Source organism: Mus caroli, chromosome 9, assembly GCF_900094665.2.
Source record: "Mus caroli chromosome 9, CAROLI_EIJ_v1.1, whole genome shotgun sequence".
Classification (NCBI taxonomy): domain Eukaryota; kingdom Metazoa; phylum Chordata; class Mammalia; order Rodentia; family Muridae; genus Mus; species Mus caroli.
Genome location: NC_034578.1, coordinates 100780530 through 100796375, shown reverse-complemented (window position 1 = coordinate 100796375; position 15846 = coordinate 100780530). Strand labels below are relative to the sequence as shown.

The window sequence follows — 15846 nt, the reverse complement described above, 5'->3', positions numbered from 1 at the left end:
GCTCTAAGACCTGTGAGTTTACTATATGTAGTCTAATTTACTACATTGCTTATAATTCTTGGTTGTGAGCCTAGCCTTTAATGGCCAGGCCATCTCTCCAGCCCAATTTACCACATTTCTAATTTTCTCTCAGACCCCCTGACTATTTTATGATCCCCACACTTTTCAAACAAACAAACAAAAAACCCCCAAAACCCCAAACCTTTTAAAATAAAATGATTACTACTGGATTTTATGAAAATTATGAGTATATGCAACATTAAGGTTATAAGGTGTTACTCTTTGCTGAAAAGGACCATGAGGAGTGAAAGCACACTGAAGAACTACAGATGACTCAGAGCCCGTGAGGCGCTTCTAAGCCTGACAACCTGAGGGTGACCCTGGAGCCCACATGATGGAGTCAGAACCAACTCTCACAAGGTACTCTCTGACTTCCACACAAGTACCATGGCTCTCCACCCCAACACACATATAAATAAATACAGACATTTCTTAAAGTAGGCTGTATTAAAAGTATTGTACAAATATCTTAGTATTAAGATGATCTCTTAAACTTTAGTCCTAAAGAAAAATTAGCTTCAAGTGAGGTAAGAGACATTTTACAAGTTAGAACTGTAAATCTTGTGTACTACAGACTGTTTAGTCAAGGTCTGAGTTCTCTACATGCTCCTCCAAGCTTTCAGGCATTAACAGACCAAACCGGTTGCTTCTGTCATACCAGTGCTTGGCATCTGCAGTGGTTCCCAGGCTGGCAACCTTTTTCTTCTGCCTCCTTTTTTTTGATTTTGATTTAGTTTTTGGTAAGAACAATTCAGCTGGGGCATATGATTTTGTGGCATTGAACAGATGTTCATAAAGTTGCTTTGCCTCAGGACATAGACTCAGGAGGCTTTCTACAGAACTAGATCCTAGCAGTTGCTGGCAGAGTCCGTGGACCAGGCTTCCGTTGTACAACCTGTTCAGTGGGAGAACAACATGATTTGAAAGCATCAGATTGGTGTAGTGGGACAATGAAGGGGAACACTGTAACAATAACAAGTATCTAAACACTTAGCTTGTTGTTCCTTTATAATCATCACCATTACTGGAACTAAGTAGTTAAAGTGGATGATGCTAGCCTGTGGCTGAACAGGCTTCTCTAACACCTCCAAGAAAAGGAATTTAAGAAAATGGACTTGACAAAACAAAAAGGCAGTTTACTATATCAGAAAATTGTACTCAGAAAATTGTACTGGCATCATTTGTTTGGACATTCATTAGAATAAAATTCCCACTACGCAAATGCAAAATGAGATTAACTAGAAACTCCAAATTCAGTATGACTCATGACCAGAACTGATCAACCTGGTAAACTTTGGCTATCATTGTATAGGCTTTATGAATATAAAATCAGCATTTGAGAAGTCTTGATTATGCTAAGATCCCACAATAATCTTACAGAAAACATTAGAAAAAGACACAAGGGATAGGATACTTCTGTTTTGTTGTGAAGGAACTGTGGCATGCCGAGTCTGTTAAGGATGACCAGAATTATCAAAGGAAAGGAAGAAAACAGTCCAAACATCAAAGGCCATTTTATCATTCTTGGTGGAGAGTTTTTGTGTTCTCAGATACGAGGCCCAGAGATACATTAACAAAAGTGAGGCTGGGTTTATAGCTCAGTGGTAGAGTGTTTACCTGACATGCAGAAAGCCCTGGTTCAGTTCCTAGCACCACAAAAGCAAATACCAAAACAAGCAGGCACCCTCTTATTGCTAGATTTCATGGTGCCATGTGTTTTTACTCATTAATACACCAGGCTCTGGGGCTTGTCCTTGAAGAGTATACATGGAATGTCCATGGAGCACATATTCAATCTTAAATCCCATTTTCTAGCCATTGCAGTCTTTCTTTCTTTCTTTCCTTTTAGTACTTCCTGGACAGACAATTACCAAGTTGCAACTCCATGGGACCATGTCTATCCTACCCAACTCAAACTCCTGAGTTAAACTCTGACATATAGGCTTAGCTCCTTTCTTCCTATACTGTCAGAGAAGACAAAATCCACAGGCAAGCTCCAAGAGAATATTTTGTTTTTGTTTATTGCACCCTTGCATGGAGTAGGCATTTGATAACTATATGAGCTAATGGCATTTGATAACTATATGAGCTAATACCAAATGGTAAGAAAACACACATACACACCAGTAACAACATGTACCTAGGGGTAGAGTGGGAGAAAAAGTCCCTATAAAGTAATATATACTAACAATTGATTTTAAAAAGTTTGAAACTGGAAATATTTTCCTTGTTTCCAGCGCTTTAGTTATTCAGAGATGGAGAATAGTAACATTGATTGTTTTTTAAAGCAACTTGTTTTACTCGTTAAACTTTGTTTAAAATCTTTGTATTTACCCATCTGAACCAATGTTTCACATGGTGCTTACCAAGTTAGGTTTGGCTCTGGCAGAGGAGTGGACAGCAGCTGGTTGAGATATAACCCCATCTGGAGACAGGACTGCCACTGACAGAAGACATGCGCTGTGTCTAAATCCACTCTTGGACCCCGCCCGATGGGTGCCTTCACCTGGAGTAATTCTTCATACAACATCTTGGCACCACCTCTCTGTGGATCTTCATTACCTAGATAAAACAACCCAAAGGCAGCATTTCCAAATACTGCATCAGTTTGGCCATTCCCCACACACTAACATCAAAGCCCACAAAGACAATTAGTTTGAAAACTGGTTGCTTTTCTCTTTTGGTTTCATAAATGTCTTATATACACTGAAGGGTCCCTTTTCTTGACTGTATTCAACCAAAAGTTATTGCTTTTCCTTGAAATATCTCTCCCACAGTATGCTACCTGACCTTAAAACAGGTCTGTATGTAAATTCTCTAGGATCTGTGCCTATGATGACACTAAACACCATTCTCTTTACTGTTTTTACTGCTCATTACTTTCACCAAAGCCCCCATAGAGTAACACATGTGTTTAAAGACAGCTCAAAGGTTCACAGCACATTTTGCCTGTTTTTAGTAGGAAAACTAAAATATGAATCATTTGGCAAATGCATTGCTTTATGTAAGGGAAGGGGCAGAAGCAACAATCTGCAGAGATGCAGCTTCTGCAGGTTTGTTTGAGCAGAAGTGCACAAAATAACATTGGGACCAACTCCAAAGTAATAAAAAGGAGGCCCACCTTTCACAAATATCTGGGAGCAAGGCACTGAGCCTGCCTGGGTGCGGAGTTCACATTTCCTAAAAGAAAACAGACAGACATGCCCCTTCTATAGGACTCACGTAAAATCTTAATGGGCTCACGCTATGGGAATTTCTCTATTTCTTAAAACAACATAGCTTCAAACTGTTCTTAAAGCCATGGGCCTGACTCATGTTGTGTTAATTGTCACATACCAACAGTCCCTCTGATAGCTACTATCATAAGCTCGAGTATTAGGGATATTTTGAGTCCATGCTATTTCATTCTTTTTTTTTTTTTTTTTTTTTTTTTTGGTTTTTTGAGACAGGGTTTCTCTGTGTAGCTCTGGCTGTCCTGGCACTCACTTTGTAGACCAGGCTGNACTCACTTTGTAGACCAGGCTGGCCTCGAACTCAGAAATCCGCCTGCCTCTGCCTCCTGAGTGCTGGGATTAAAGGCGTGCGCCACCACGCCCGGTGCTATTTCATTCTTAAACGCATAGAATACACCAGTCTAGGACTATCTATAGGACTCTTGCCATGGTGAGAATGTTTTGCCTCTATACACAGTAATACGTGTCCACCTGAGGTTGCCAAGTGCCTGAAATGTGACTACCTCAAAAAGCCCAGACTTCTATTTGATTTTAGCTTTAAATAGCCACATGTAGCTGTGGCTAACAGCTATCATGTTAGAACTGTTATACGGTGACAGCTTTATGGCCTTCACAATCTTTTAAGGAGAAAGTTGTAATAAAGAACTAACATTCCAATGTTTCATTTATTTTACCCAATATTTAAATGCACGCAAAACTTGCCCAGATTATTTCTCTAGTGTTTTTTTTTTCTTTCTATTATTACATATTGAAACTTAATAGCCTTAAAGAAAGATAGAAACCAATGAACAAGAATGCTGTGGTTGGAAATGTTGAGAGGTTTCATGTCTGGGAAAGCGCAAGTAAGTTTACTGTGCTGCCGCTGCTGTGTTGATGATGGGGTAGCAGAATGAAAGACACAGTTGGCAAAGCACTCACGCCTCACACACTGAAGCACACAGGTACCTCAGAGCAGACTGAGTTAGCAGTACTAGCACATCCCAGCTCTCTATCTGAAGCCAAGCTCCTGGCACTAAGGTCAGCAAATGGAACTATTAAGAATATCGATGAAGGGCAGTTTGGCACCTTCACTTACACATTCTGCTGTCATGGGAGTCATTTGTTTTTTGTTTGTGCGAATTCTTAAGGATGTGCAGTTTACACACAACTTGACAAAACACTTAGATTTCTAGAACCTACCAGGGCTGTTGACGATAGCATGGAAGGGTTCCCTCAGCATCCCCAGCAGTAGGGCCTGCAGATGATGGAGCTTTGCCTTGGCTTCTGTGGACTGCAACCAGTAACAAGTCACAGCAATGGGCAACTTCAGAAGAGTAGGGATGGACTCCAGGACAACCTGTTTGACCTTCAGGGCTTCTAAGAGAAGCATCTGCCGCCTAGCCAAGGGGAGCTGAAACATCAAATAGTCTGCAAATTAGGGTAATTTTTAGTATCATGAGACTTAATTCAGCTGTGGAAGTTAATAATGTTTGGCTCTTTGAAGGAATGGATCCTCTATGCCCTCTAAACATCTTGTGTTTCTGCCTCCTCCCTCTGTAGGGCAGTGAGCATATTCAGTACACACACCCTTAGGAAACTTGCTAGAAATTGAGCTTGACCCCTTCTTGTCGATTCAGTATTCTGAGGGGAGCCTGAGAACCTGCATTTTAACTGGAGCCCACATACCTTATAAAGACCTACATGAACCCTGCCTGCCCTTACTGCTAGTGCAGACTAGGTACCACTTTCTCTCAGATGCACTAACTGATCACCTCCACAAAATAAGTTGTTACAAATCCTCTGTTGCATGTGGCTGCTTAAGAGTTAGGAATACATTCAAGGCAGGCAGGAGTGTCTTAATGACTTCCTGTACTGTGCTTGCAGTACACAGTATATTAGAAGGGACTTCAAATGTAAGCTGAGAAGTCAAAAGCCATAAGAGCTTTGAGCTGCTTGCTGAAATTTACTTGAATGAATCTCAAGATGTACCTTACAAGGCCACTCTTTCATAAACATTTAAGAAAAGAGTTGTACTCCTAGTGTTTCTATGCAGTTAAAGAAAAACCCTCTACTGGAGGGTGAGACAGTGGGCTACATTCTTACCGCTTAATGGGTCGTTAGTATAGTGTGACTGACTGATGAAGAGAACCTGAACCAAAACATAATTGACGAAATAGTTACATCACTAATGTCTGAGGCCTTTGAATAGGACATTAACTCTAAACAGAGTTTCTGTAATTTAATATTGTTAGGAAGCAAGCAAAGTTCTTCATAGTATTAGCAACAACCCCTACTAGATGTAGGCCTCACATCTAGTGTAAAAACACACCTAAACTTCAAGTTATAACTTTTATTAACAAAGTGGCCTGGGATTTGGTACTAGATATTCTGCCCTCAGTAACTGGCTTTGGGCAAGTTCCTGAGGGTTTCCTAGTTTGGTCATCTGTAAAATGAGCCTTATGTGTTAGAGTAGCACACAATGTTTTCTCATCAGTCCTCAGTGCCTTCTAAAGAGGGAACTACTCTGCTTGCAGTCCCATCTGCTCTCCCAGGCCCATTTGGGACTGGTGGGAATTAAATGAGCCAGTTTGTAAGTCACATAGCTCAAGTAGTATTACCGCATGTTAAAAGCAGGAATGATCACAAGGTTTCTGTACTTGAACCTGCATTTGTGTCTGGAAATATATTTGCACCTGGCATCACTTAGAATTATGGGCTAATTAGAGCTTAAAAGCATTGAGCTAAGAACTGACTAATGCATGCCAAAGGCAACCCAAATGATAATACTGTGGTGCAAAGTGTATGAAAATTTCCTCTTAACTTTGAATACAACTGAATGCTGAGAATATGTTACCACTCATCAAGGAATACAATCAGCATGCTACATCTCATTGATTGGATTGGACTGCATTGGGGAAAAGTGGCCTGATCCTATTTCACACCCCACTCCTCCTGGGCAGATTGGAGATGTAATGTGAAAGAAAAATGTAATTGTTTTCATGATCTTGGGAGTAGGTAGTACTTTCCTAAACAGATCATAAAAAGGTAACCATAAGTATTAAGGATTTAAATGACTACATTAAAATTGTTTACAATATACTACAATGAAAATTAGAATGGGAGGTCCTGGCCACAGTGTTAATTGACAAATGATCAGTAGGCAAAATACTGAATAAAGACTTCGCACAGAATATCCCAATGGTTAATGAGCATAATAAGCAAGTCATCAGAGAAACGGAAAATTGCCTACCCAAACGACTAAGATGATACTTTGCCCACTAGAACAACCAGAATGTTCGCTGGGCTCCTAAATACCTAGTATTGACAAAGGCACAGGAAGAAGCAAGCATGCTCCTGCACTGCTGGTGGGAGTGTTAGTGGGTCCACTGTCAAGACGTTTTAGCAAGACTTAAGAGCTCAGCCCAATGTTCCTCTCACCTGGCCCAGCAATTCCACAATATGTGCAGCAGAAATATGTGACAAGATGATGTGCACCACCATGATCATGGAAGAGGCTGAAACTGCACAACTGAAAACAATCCACAGAAAGTCATCTGTGGTATATTCATTCCCACAATGCAGTGGGTTTGCACCAGAGAGAAAAGAATGAATTATAAGTCTCACAAACACTGCATAATTTTTTAAACTGAAACTCTGCTTTCTTTGAAATATAAACCATGTCAAAAAATTCACCCCTTTGAAGTATACAACTCAATGGTTTTAATATATAAGCTTTCAAAGCCATCATTAATTCCAGAACATTCTCATCACTCCCTGAAGAACTATTCTTATTAGGAGTTACTTCCTAATGCCACGGATACTTTTGACACCCACTTAGGAGTCTCCTTACCTTTCACTTATGCTGTCACTAGTAGGCTAAAAATGGGCCCACTGGGCATTTTGGGTCACATAGTTCTCAACCGTGGGGTGCCAATCTGCATTCTAAGAATCTTAGTGGCATCCTTGCCTTACCCACTAGATCCCAGTAGCAACTCCACCGTTCCCAACCCATAGGAAGTGACAATCACTATCATGTTTCCTTGGGGTATAAACTGAAGGCAAGTAAGATCTGATCATCTCCACAAGAAAACTGGCTGCCGTCCTTCATCCTCGAGTAAGCTGGCACCAATGACCCTATGAGTCTAGGAGTAAACATTTAGTTGGAACTAAACACCCAGTGGGCATTGCAACTGACTTTATAAATTCATTTGCATTTAATTTGTATGTTTAATTGTATTCTCGCAAGAGTTTCATGTTATTCTTAATATATTTACATATTATCAGAAGCAAAAAGCAACACTGGGCTCTGTAAGAACATTTTTTTCCTTGAAAGGACAACTGATCTTAGTGTTACTCAGACTTAAGCAGCACCAAGGTAGGCTAAGTCATGCTCTTAGGAATAGGTTTAAACATGTCAACATGATGCCCAGTGGCTGGATACACCGCTGAGGGACTTTTCCTGATTGGATTATTGGAGGTGGAAGACACACCTTAAATCTAGGCCATACCTTCTCATGGCAGCCCATATAGAGATAAAGGAAACACTTGCTCTTTGTCAGCTTGCTCTAACTCTCTCTTTGGGCTTTAAGCCCAAAGCCTAAAAAGAGCCTCATTAATAAAACAAACCCTTTAGACAGACGGACATATCAGTACTAATCTTAACTGAGCTCTCATCTAAGATGCTGTTATGTCCACATCAAGTGCCTATGTGCACACTTCTTTTACGGTTCAATCCCCGACACCCCTCCACCCCTTTAAAATTACAGACTCCTAGTTGGGATCAATATAATACAATAACTGCAAAGGAAACAGGTTACTGAAGAACCCTAGAAATAGCATATTTAGTACTAAGTGCTAGGTTTGAGTTAGTACCGACACTAAGAGATTACCCAGTTCACTGGAGGTCTAGCCTTCACACACAACATGAAGGCAAGATGGCAACCAATGTGTTATATTAAGAGAGGACATATGAAGGCAAATTATAACATAAAGAAATTTCTAAGAATTTTGCTAGTCTTACAAACTTACCTCAGCCAATTTGCTCAAGTCGCAATGATCCTTAAGTAGTTGCTTTGCATAAACAGTTGATGTTTTGATATTTGTATCAATTCTTTCCACTTCATTGAAAGCCAGAAGCTGGGAAGGCAATGTATTCTGGGATATATCTTCTACGTGTGATGGGGCATTCAAAAGGAGTCCATAGATGATTTGGCGGATGGGCTGAGATATTCTGTGAGCATTTGGTTGCTGCATGTTTTCTACCTGTGTGTGAAGAAAGGTCCTTCGGAGCACCAAAGCATCACTGATGAAAGGTGGTAGCTGGCCTTTGGCCAGAGCTCCTAGTACCCACTCTGGTAAACCCAGATCCGAAGCGTCCGTACAGACATGACTACCATACTGGAAGAAGTCCTGCAGCTTCACCTGGGACTGCTGGTACTCCTCCATGGAGCAGCAGAGAAGTTCCTTAACATTTTCTCGATTCTTTTTGGGGAGAGACTTCAGAACGTTATCTAGTGCTTCAGTGGGGTCATCAAAACGAGACAACCAGTTCAGAAGTCCTAGGACTCGGTGATATCTCCGCCCCTTAGAACTAAGGGGTAGACGTACTTTACTTATGAATGTGTCCATGATGGGCAGGTTAACATGGTCATTTCCACACAGCACCGCAAAGAGAGGTAGTAGAGCTTTGTTCATGTTGTTGAAGTAATGGCAGAATGCATCGAGGGAAAAGCTTCTGGCGGGAATGTAGTAATCTTGTGTATCCTTAATAGTGTTCAGATTTCTCCACTGGAAGCTATTCAGTGAGCAAAACCCACTTCTCAAGTCAAAAATGCAGAAGTCACTATCTGATGACAGCACAGGACAATTCCAATGATTGGCAAGTGTCACAATGTCCCGATCTGCTTCTGAAAAGCTCTGCACGAAACATACCTCAAGCCTGATCAAAACCTGTATGAACACTTCTCGGATGAGTAAGGGGCACACGTTCCCACCCCCACCAAGCGAAAGAGAACGGGCCGCTTGGATCTTCTCTTTAGCTCGATCCTTCAAAGTTGTCAGCTTTTTATTTGAAATGTCACATCCTCCATCTAATACAACATATGGACAAATATGGCACGCAAACAGTGATTCAAAGAATTTCTGTACAACATCTGCGAATAAATCATAGTCTCCTCCATACCTGAGCTCCAAGTCAGAATTGAAACAAAGCCGGTGGAAGAGAGAATAGCCATCAATGATAAGTTTTGTGTTCCGCAATTTCAAATCAACGAAGAATTCATTACTATAATCTTCCACAAAGCTCATTAGTCCCCGGATACCCATGATGATCGACAGAAATTCCTGTTGAAACAAACAAACAAAAAAATTCAATTGCTGGTCTTTTTGATGGCTATTCTTGGTTGTCAATCTGAGTATATCTAGAATCAATCAAGACCCAAACTGCCGGATATGCCGCTGCGGGACTTTTCTTGATTGGATTATTGGAGGTGGAAGACAGACCTTATATCTAGGCCACACCACCTCATGGCAGCCCATATAGAGATAAAGGAAGAAATCTGTTTTTGTGAGAGTCAAGGCCAAAAGTCCTAAGCTATAAAAATGACAACCCAGCATAGGACACATAATGAGCCAATTTTTTTTTTCCTTATGGATCACTAGACCCTTGTTACAGGTCTTGAGTGTAGGGTATATTGGAGAGTGGTTTGAGCTAAGGAAAAAACGCAGCTTTATGCTTCTAGGATCCCAAGTATACAATTTCAACCTCAACTGGATTCTTACACCCCCTTATTAATGGCTTATCTGGCTAACAACTCATAGGATTAGTATTACTGGTTTTCTCCCTCGCCTCTGGCTTCAAATATCGCTTAGCACGATGCTATTGCCAGCCTTGCCCTTGTTTAAAATCGTGAAAGTTTTGCCAACCTTGGAATTTTTGCATTTTGATTTTTGTGGGGCTACCACATAAAAAGATGCATCCTCCTGAATTTTTTGCCTTTGGTATCAGCTTACATTATTGCACTTGATTTTTTATCTCACCTCAGATCCACCTCGGCCAACATCTCAACACTTTTAATTCTGAATCGTCATGTCTTTCCCGGTTTGTCATGTGGTTTCTGCGAACTCACTTTAAACTATTGACTTGACCTTGAGCGAAGTAGCTCGAGGAATGCAAGCAAAGGGCAGGAAAAGGTAGGATCTAATTCCTCAACCACCGATCTTCCTACCTCAACCTGCTCCTGCCCTCCGGACCCGCCTGCTGCTTCCGCCCGGCCGCCGGCTCACTTCACCAGCAGCAGCAGTTAGGAGCCCGGGGAGAAACAGCAGACCGGCGGGTGCGTGGAAGACCGCGAGCGGAAACAGGAAGTGCTGCGAACAACGTCACTGGGAAGCCTGGCTCCGAGAAGCTGAGGGCTCTTCCTGGAGGAGAAAATGCTTTCGGGCCGGATGGTGGGAACTTGGTGTGAGAGGCTGAGCCATTCCTCTCACACTAGCGGCCGCCTCCTCGTCCTGCTCGCTTCACCCCGCCTCATAGGGTCCGGCGCGCTTCCGCTGGATTGGGCGCCGGAACGTCGACTTCCCAGCAGCCCCCGCGCCGTCTCCGTGGCGACGATGTTAAACAACCACGCCCGCCGAGGCAGCGAGCTCTGGGCGAGCTCTAAGCTGACGGAGGCTTGGCCGGGCGCCGCGGGCTGGGGACCTGTAAAGGTAATGAAAGTGGATCTCGGGCAGCGGGGTCCCACAGCCCCTGGACCCCATTCCCCTTCGGGAGACTAAGCGCCCTGCTCCTCGGTGTACATTCACCCGTTCTGCAAAAAACTTAAGGTTTATTTGTTGAAGAGACAAGGAAGTTTTTCGTTTTACCTCAGGGTTAGAGTTTACCTCTCAGATTTAGTTAGCAGAACCTCAAGTCAAAACAGCTTCCTAGTTTTTTGGGTTTTTTGACATGGACATAAACCACTCAGTTCTTACCATCGGTAAACACTTGGCTTTCTCTTTACCTGCCCCAGCAGGATGGGCACCCCAGGGATGGTTAGCACAAAGTGGGCATCTCTCTGCTTTCTTCTAGTTCCTATTATGTTTTCTTTCCTTTACTTGTCTTTTGGGTCACATTTGGTATGCTGGACCTTTCTTCGCTCTCCAAACGTTTGATAACTGTATGTCAGCTGTTAGCTAGGCCCCAGGGATACAAGCATAACCTGTGTCCCTAGCACCCAAGTTCATGCTCTGCCCTAGGTTCAGATCCAGCCTGCAGTGTGTGTACATTCCATGGATACCCACTGAGATGAGGGTGACAGAGCTGAGTCTGTATGAGGAGCCTGGAGGGGCTGCTCACACACTGCTGGGTTTATTACTCCACTACAAATAGAAGCTTTGGTCCTCCATCTTGAGTTCAGATCTTTACTAAGTGGGGATTTTAATCGCCTCTCCGCATTGAGAATTATTATTAGTGATCTGAAAGGCGACAGAGAGACCATACATTTTTTTTTTTTTGAACAGCCTAGTTTATCTAGAAATCACCACTTCTATGCCAGTCAAAGAAGCAAACAGAAGGTACCTTTTAGGACCTATTCTTTAGATTCTGCAGATTTTAGTAACGTTTCCTTGAGGAGAGGGGCATTGCTCTCACTGGGACTAGATCAAACCACAGATTAGTACATTATTTAAAGAAGACAATATTACAAATAGGTTTTATGTTTTGCAGTTTTTTTTCTGTAGGTTTTGTGGTAAATGTCGAGCCCACAGGTCATCACTATAACACTATTTTTTTCTCGTTGTTTTAGAATTGCTGAATATGAAAACCTAATGCCAAGGTGTACATAGTATTCAGCGTAAAGTCCTATTTTCATGTAGATTTTAAACAAAAGCACAGTTTTCAATAAAACACTCAACACTTTGATGGGATGAATAAGAGTGTGTTTTGTGGAATAACCTTCTCATGGGACAGTTCTGCCATTCATAACATTTCATAGCTCCCTCAGGAACTGTGGTTTCACCTGTACTACACTTGGTCAGCTAGCTTTAAAATGCAGTCTTAGGTCTGAGGGAGGTGCATGTTGTTACTTCTAATCCAGGAGATAGCTCTGTACCCAGTGTGTACAATAGAAATGGAATCAGATCTTGCTTAACATGGGGGGAGGGGCACTGAATTGATATCCTTCCACATAGCTAGTCTAGCAAACAGACACCCCCAAACTGTGATTTAAAGTTGACATGGGCAAAAAGCAAAGGGAAGCAGAATATGCTAATCAGGGTTTAACCCCAATTTACTCTGTGCTGAGTCAAAGCAGACTGAGAAGGGAGGAGAGCGTCACCAGGGAGTTGGCCTATGTGTGCATTAGAGGAAGCCATGGCCCTGGGTTCGCATTGGTTTTTAAGTTGATGGGGAGTATAAATATCTAACAAAATATGAATCATAAAACAAATACACATTTCAGGAGTCAGTAAAAATGTGGCTCTAAACCGTTGTGATAAAGTTGCATGTATCAGGAAGGCTCTTTTTCTATGAGAGAGTGCCTTCTGGAATTTGAAGTGTTTCCTTTCATCCTACAAAACACGTGCACACATGTGCGCATGCACACACACACACACACACACACACACACACACAGAGAGAGAGAGAGAGAGAGCGCGCACGAGCATTAGCTGGTGTGATAACACAAGGTACACTGCAGGTATCATTGCCAAAAGCTTATACTTTTTTTATGGGAATCTTCTAGTTGCTTTTAGACACAATTTGTGGAGTTCCCATATTTCTGGCATCAATCAACACTTCCCGTTTGACTTTTCAAACATCAGCTCGGATGCCCAACTGTTGTTTCTGTGAATGAACAAGCCAGTTTTATCTTGTTTGGAGCAATGCTGAAATTCCAAGAGACTGCTAAGTGTGTGAGCGGAGGACCCACAGTCATTCCCATGTACCCGACCACTTTGATTGCAAGAAGATATGTTCTTCAGCAGAAACTTGGCAGTGGAAGTTTTGGAACTGTCTATCTGGTGTCAGACAAGAAAGCCAAACCTGGAGAGGAGCTGTAAGTAATAAACTGCGCATGTGTGCGTAGCCACAGGCTGCTTTAGAACAGGGAGTCACATCTGATCTGTACTCTGTATCAAACAGGAAACTTACAAACAGAAAAGGGCTTCACAAATTTCTGTATAGATGCCCCACCTCCAGTTTACTTGAAGTCACAGGGCTTTGCTTTTAAAAACTGAACTATACTCCTAGCCCCAAATAAGATTTTAAAATACAAACTGGGTAGTGGTGGCACACGCCTTTTATCCCAGCACTTGGGAGGCAGAGGCAGGCGGATTTCTGAGTTCAAGGCCAGCCTGGTCTACAGAGTGAGTTCTAGGACAGCCAGGGCTACACAGAGAAATCCTGTCTCGGAAAAAAAAATTATAAAAATATGATGCACATTTCAGAGCCAAATAAAGTAAGTATTCAAATGACCAGAGAAGGTGAATAGGGTAGATTATATAAAAATGATTTTTTAATGCATATCACAGTCTCAATGGCAAAATATTTCTACTGACTGTGTTTGAGACTTCCTCAGTGGGAAAAGCTGAATTCTTCTTTGTATTAGTCAGGGTTCTGTAGAGTCACAGAACTTATGGGTAGTCTCTATATAGTAAGGGAATTTGTTGATGACTTACAGTCTGTAGTTCAACTCCCCAACAATGGTCAGCAGCAGCTGTGAAAGGAAGTCCAAGGATCTAGCAGTTGCTCAGGGCCACAAGGCAAGCAGGCCAAGAAGAATCTTCCTTCTGCCAATGTCCTTATGTAGGTCTCCAGCAGAAGGTGTGGCCCAGATTAAAAGTGTGTACCACCAACGCCTGGATCTGGGACTTGCTTTGTCCCAGATGACCTTGAACTCAGAGATCTCCTTGCCTTAGTCTCCTGGGATTCATAGTCTCCATGCCTAAGATTTCTTTGCCAAGATCCAGGTCAGAATCGTGTATCTCCTAGCCTCAAGATTAGGGTCACAGGTGAGCCTTCCAATTCTGGATTGTAGTTCATTCCACATATAGTCAAGTTGACAACCAGGAATAGCCACCACATTCATGATGACTACTTTTAGAAATGCTACAAAATGCAAATGAACAGTAATTCACAAGCCAGATAAATGGGATGTACCGAAGAAAGAGTGCATTTTCTTTGGCTTCTCTGGAAGAGAGCTTCAGAATATGTAGTCAGAAGCTAGAAATTTCAAACAAATTGATCACCTCATATAAAACTAGTTCACAGCCTGGCGTGGTAGCACACGCGTTTAATCCCAGCACTGGGTGCGGGACTGGGGGTGGGCGCAGAGGCAGGTGGATTTCTGAGTTCAAGGCCAGCCTGGTCTACAAAGTGAGTTCCAGGACAGCCAGGGCTATACAGAGAAGCCCTGTCTCGAACCCCACCCCCCCTCCAAAAAAAAAACCCTAGTTCATATTAGTGGTATCCTTGTCACCTTTCAGTTTGGTCAAACCCTATAAACTCTCACAGTAGGGGTAAACACCTGTTTTCTATTTGTTGTAGTTAACAGTTCATTGAAACTGAAGTTCGGCTGGGATGGTGGCTCAGCTGGTGAAGGGCGAGGACCTGAGTTTGATTTCTAGAACGCACATAGACAGAGCTCGGTGTGGTGTTGCATGCGGCCGAGCTCCATGCTCAGGAGCTGGGCACTGATGGGTCCCTAGGGCTTGCTGCCTGGCAGCCAGGCAAAGCTGACAGATGTCTGCTCTAGTGAGAAATCATTCCTCAGAAACAAGGTTGACTCCTGGTCAGTCGGTCTAGTCTCTCTCTCTCTCTCTCTCTCTCTCTCTCTCTCTCTCTCTCTCTCTCTCTTTATCTCTCTCACACACACCCCATGGGAAGAATACAAAACAAAGGATAGGACAGTGCCCTCAAGAAATCCCTTTGCCCCCGGGAGATCAGCTTCTATCCCAGTGTCTGTTTTCTTCAGCAGCATCTGGCTCCTGTAAGTTCTTCCTGTTTCTCTCCTTGGCTATTCAAGTATGGTTGAAAATCGGAATGACAAATGATTTCCCATGTCTTGCTGTGTTGTATGAATGATAAAGCCGGGCAGTGGTGGCGCACACGTTTGATCCCAGCACTTGGGAGGCAGAGGCAGGTGGATTTCTGAGTTCGAGGCCAGCCTGGTCTACAGAGTGACTTCCAGGATAGACAGGGCTATACAGAGAGACCCTGTCTCAAAACAAACAAACAAACAAACAAAAAACAAAAACCAAACCAAAACAACAACAACAAAATGTTACCAATGCTTTATTTTAAAGATCGGCTCTTGGAATTGTCCCGGTATGTGACACTTGGAGAAGTTGTCGTGGTTGAGAACTTGTCGTTTGCAGTCAGTTCCAGCGTGTAGAAGGGCAAAAGCTGGCGGTCGTCTGGGTTTCCTAGAGCATGAATTACACTCTGTATTTGTTAGTCTTCTTAGTGCCAGGACAAAGTGCCTAACAAAGCAGTTTTGGAGAAGAAGGTTTGTTTTGCCCCCGAGTTTGAGCACACGCATCCATCCTAGTAAGGTGTGGTAGTAGAGTGTAGAGCTGCTGGTCACATCGTGTCCACAGT

The 15846-nt window shown here is 42.6% G+C and overlaps 2 protein-coding genes across 9 annotated transcripts in view; one reads left to right on the top strand and one right to left on the bottom strand.

The window, feature by feature from the left end:
* Nucleotides 1-203: 203 nt before the first annotated feature.
* Aste1 (asteroid homolog 1) lies at nucleotides 204-10808 on the bottom strand. Of its 4 annotated transcripts, none has more exons than XM_029481808.1 (5): nucleotides 10311-10808; nucleotides 8301-9614; nucleotides 4473-4683; nucleotides 2427-2622; nucleotides 204-955 (listed from the first exon to the last, which is right to left on the bottom strand). In XM_029481808.1, exons 2-5 carry the CDS (start codon nucleotides 9594-9596, stop codon nucleotides 640-642), a joined length of 2019 nt encoding a protein of 672 aa, XP_029337668.1. In that variant the 5' UTR covers nucleotides 9597-9614; nucleotides 10311-10808; the 3' UTR covers nucleotides 204-639. The 4 variants fall into 4 exon arrangements, with proteins under 4 accessions (XP_029337668.1, XP_021027003.1, XP_021027005.1 ...); XM_021171344.2 differs by having other exon boundaries at nucleotides 10499-10808; XM_021171346.1 differs by lacking the exon at nucleotides 10311-10808 and having other exon boundaries at nucleotides 8301-9361; nucleotides 9454-9505.
* The window catches only part of Nek11 (NIMA related kinase 11), a 226816-nt gene continuing 221609 nt past the window's right edge, over nucleotides 10640-15846 (top strand). For 3 of the 5 annotated variants that reach the window (XM_021171347.2, XM_029481811.1, XM_021171350.1), the window contains exons 1-2: nucleotides 10640-10979; nucleotides 12992-13303. In XM_021171347.2, coding sequence (XP_021027006.1) covers nucleotides 13131-13303 — 173 coding nt within the window. In that variant the 5' untranslated portion in view covers nucleotides 10640-10979; nucleotides 12992-13130. The remainder of the gene's footprint in view (nucleotides 10980-12991; nucleotides 13304-15846) is intronic. The other 2 variants (XM_021171349.2, XM_021171348.2) reach the window with 2 other exon arrangements.

Coding starts and splice junctions, on each gene's coding strand:
- Aste1 (XM_029481808.1), bottom strand. CDS start 9,596: ATGGGTATCCGGGGACTAATGAGCTTTGTGGAAGATTATAGTAATGAA. Junction 4,684..8,300: donor ACTTGAGCAAATTGGCTGAG/GTAAGTTTGTAA, acceptor TTGATGTTTCAG/CTCCCCTTGGCTAGGCGGCA. Junction 2,623..4,472: donor TGCTATCGTCAACAGCCCTG/GTAGGTTCTAGA, acceptor TGTTTTATCTAG/GTAATGAAGATCCACAGAGA.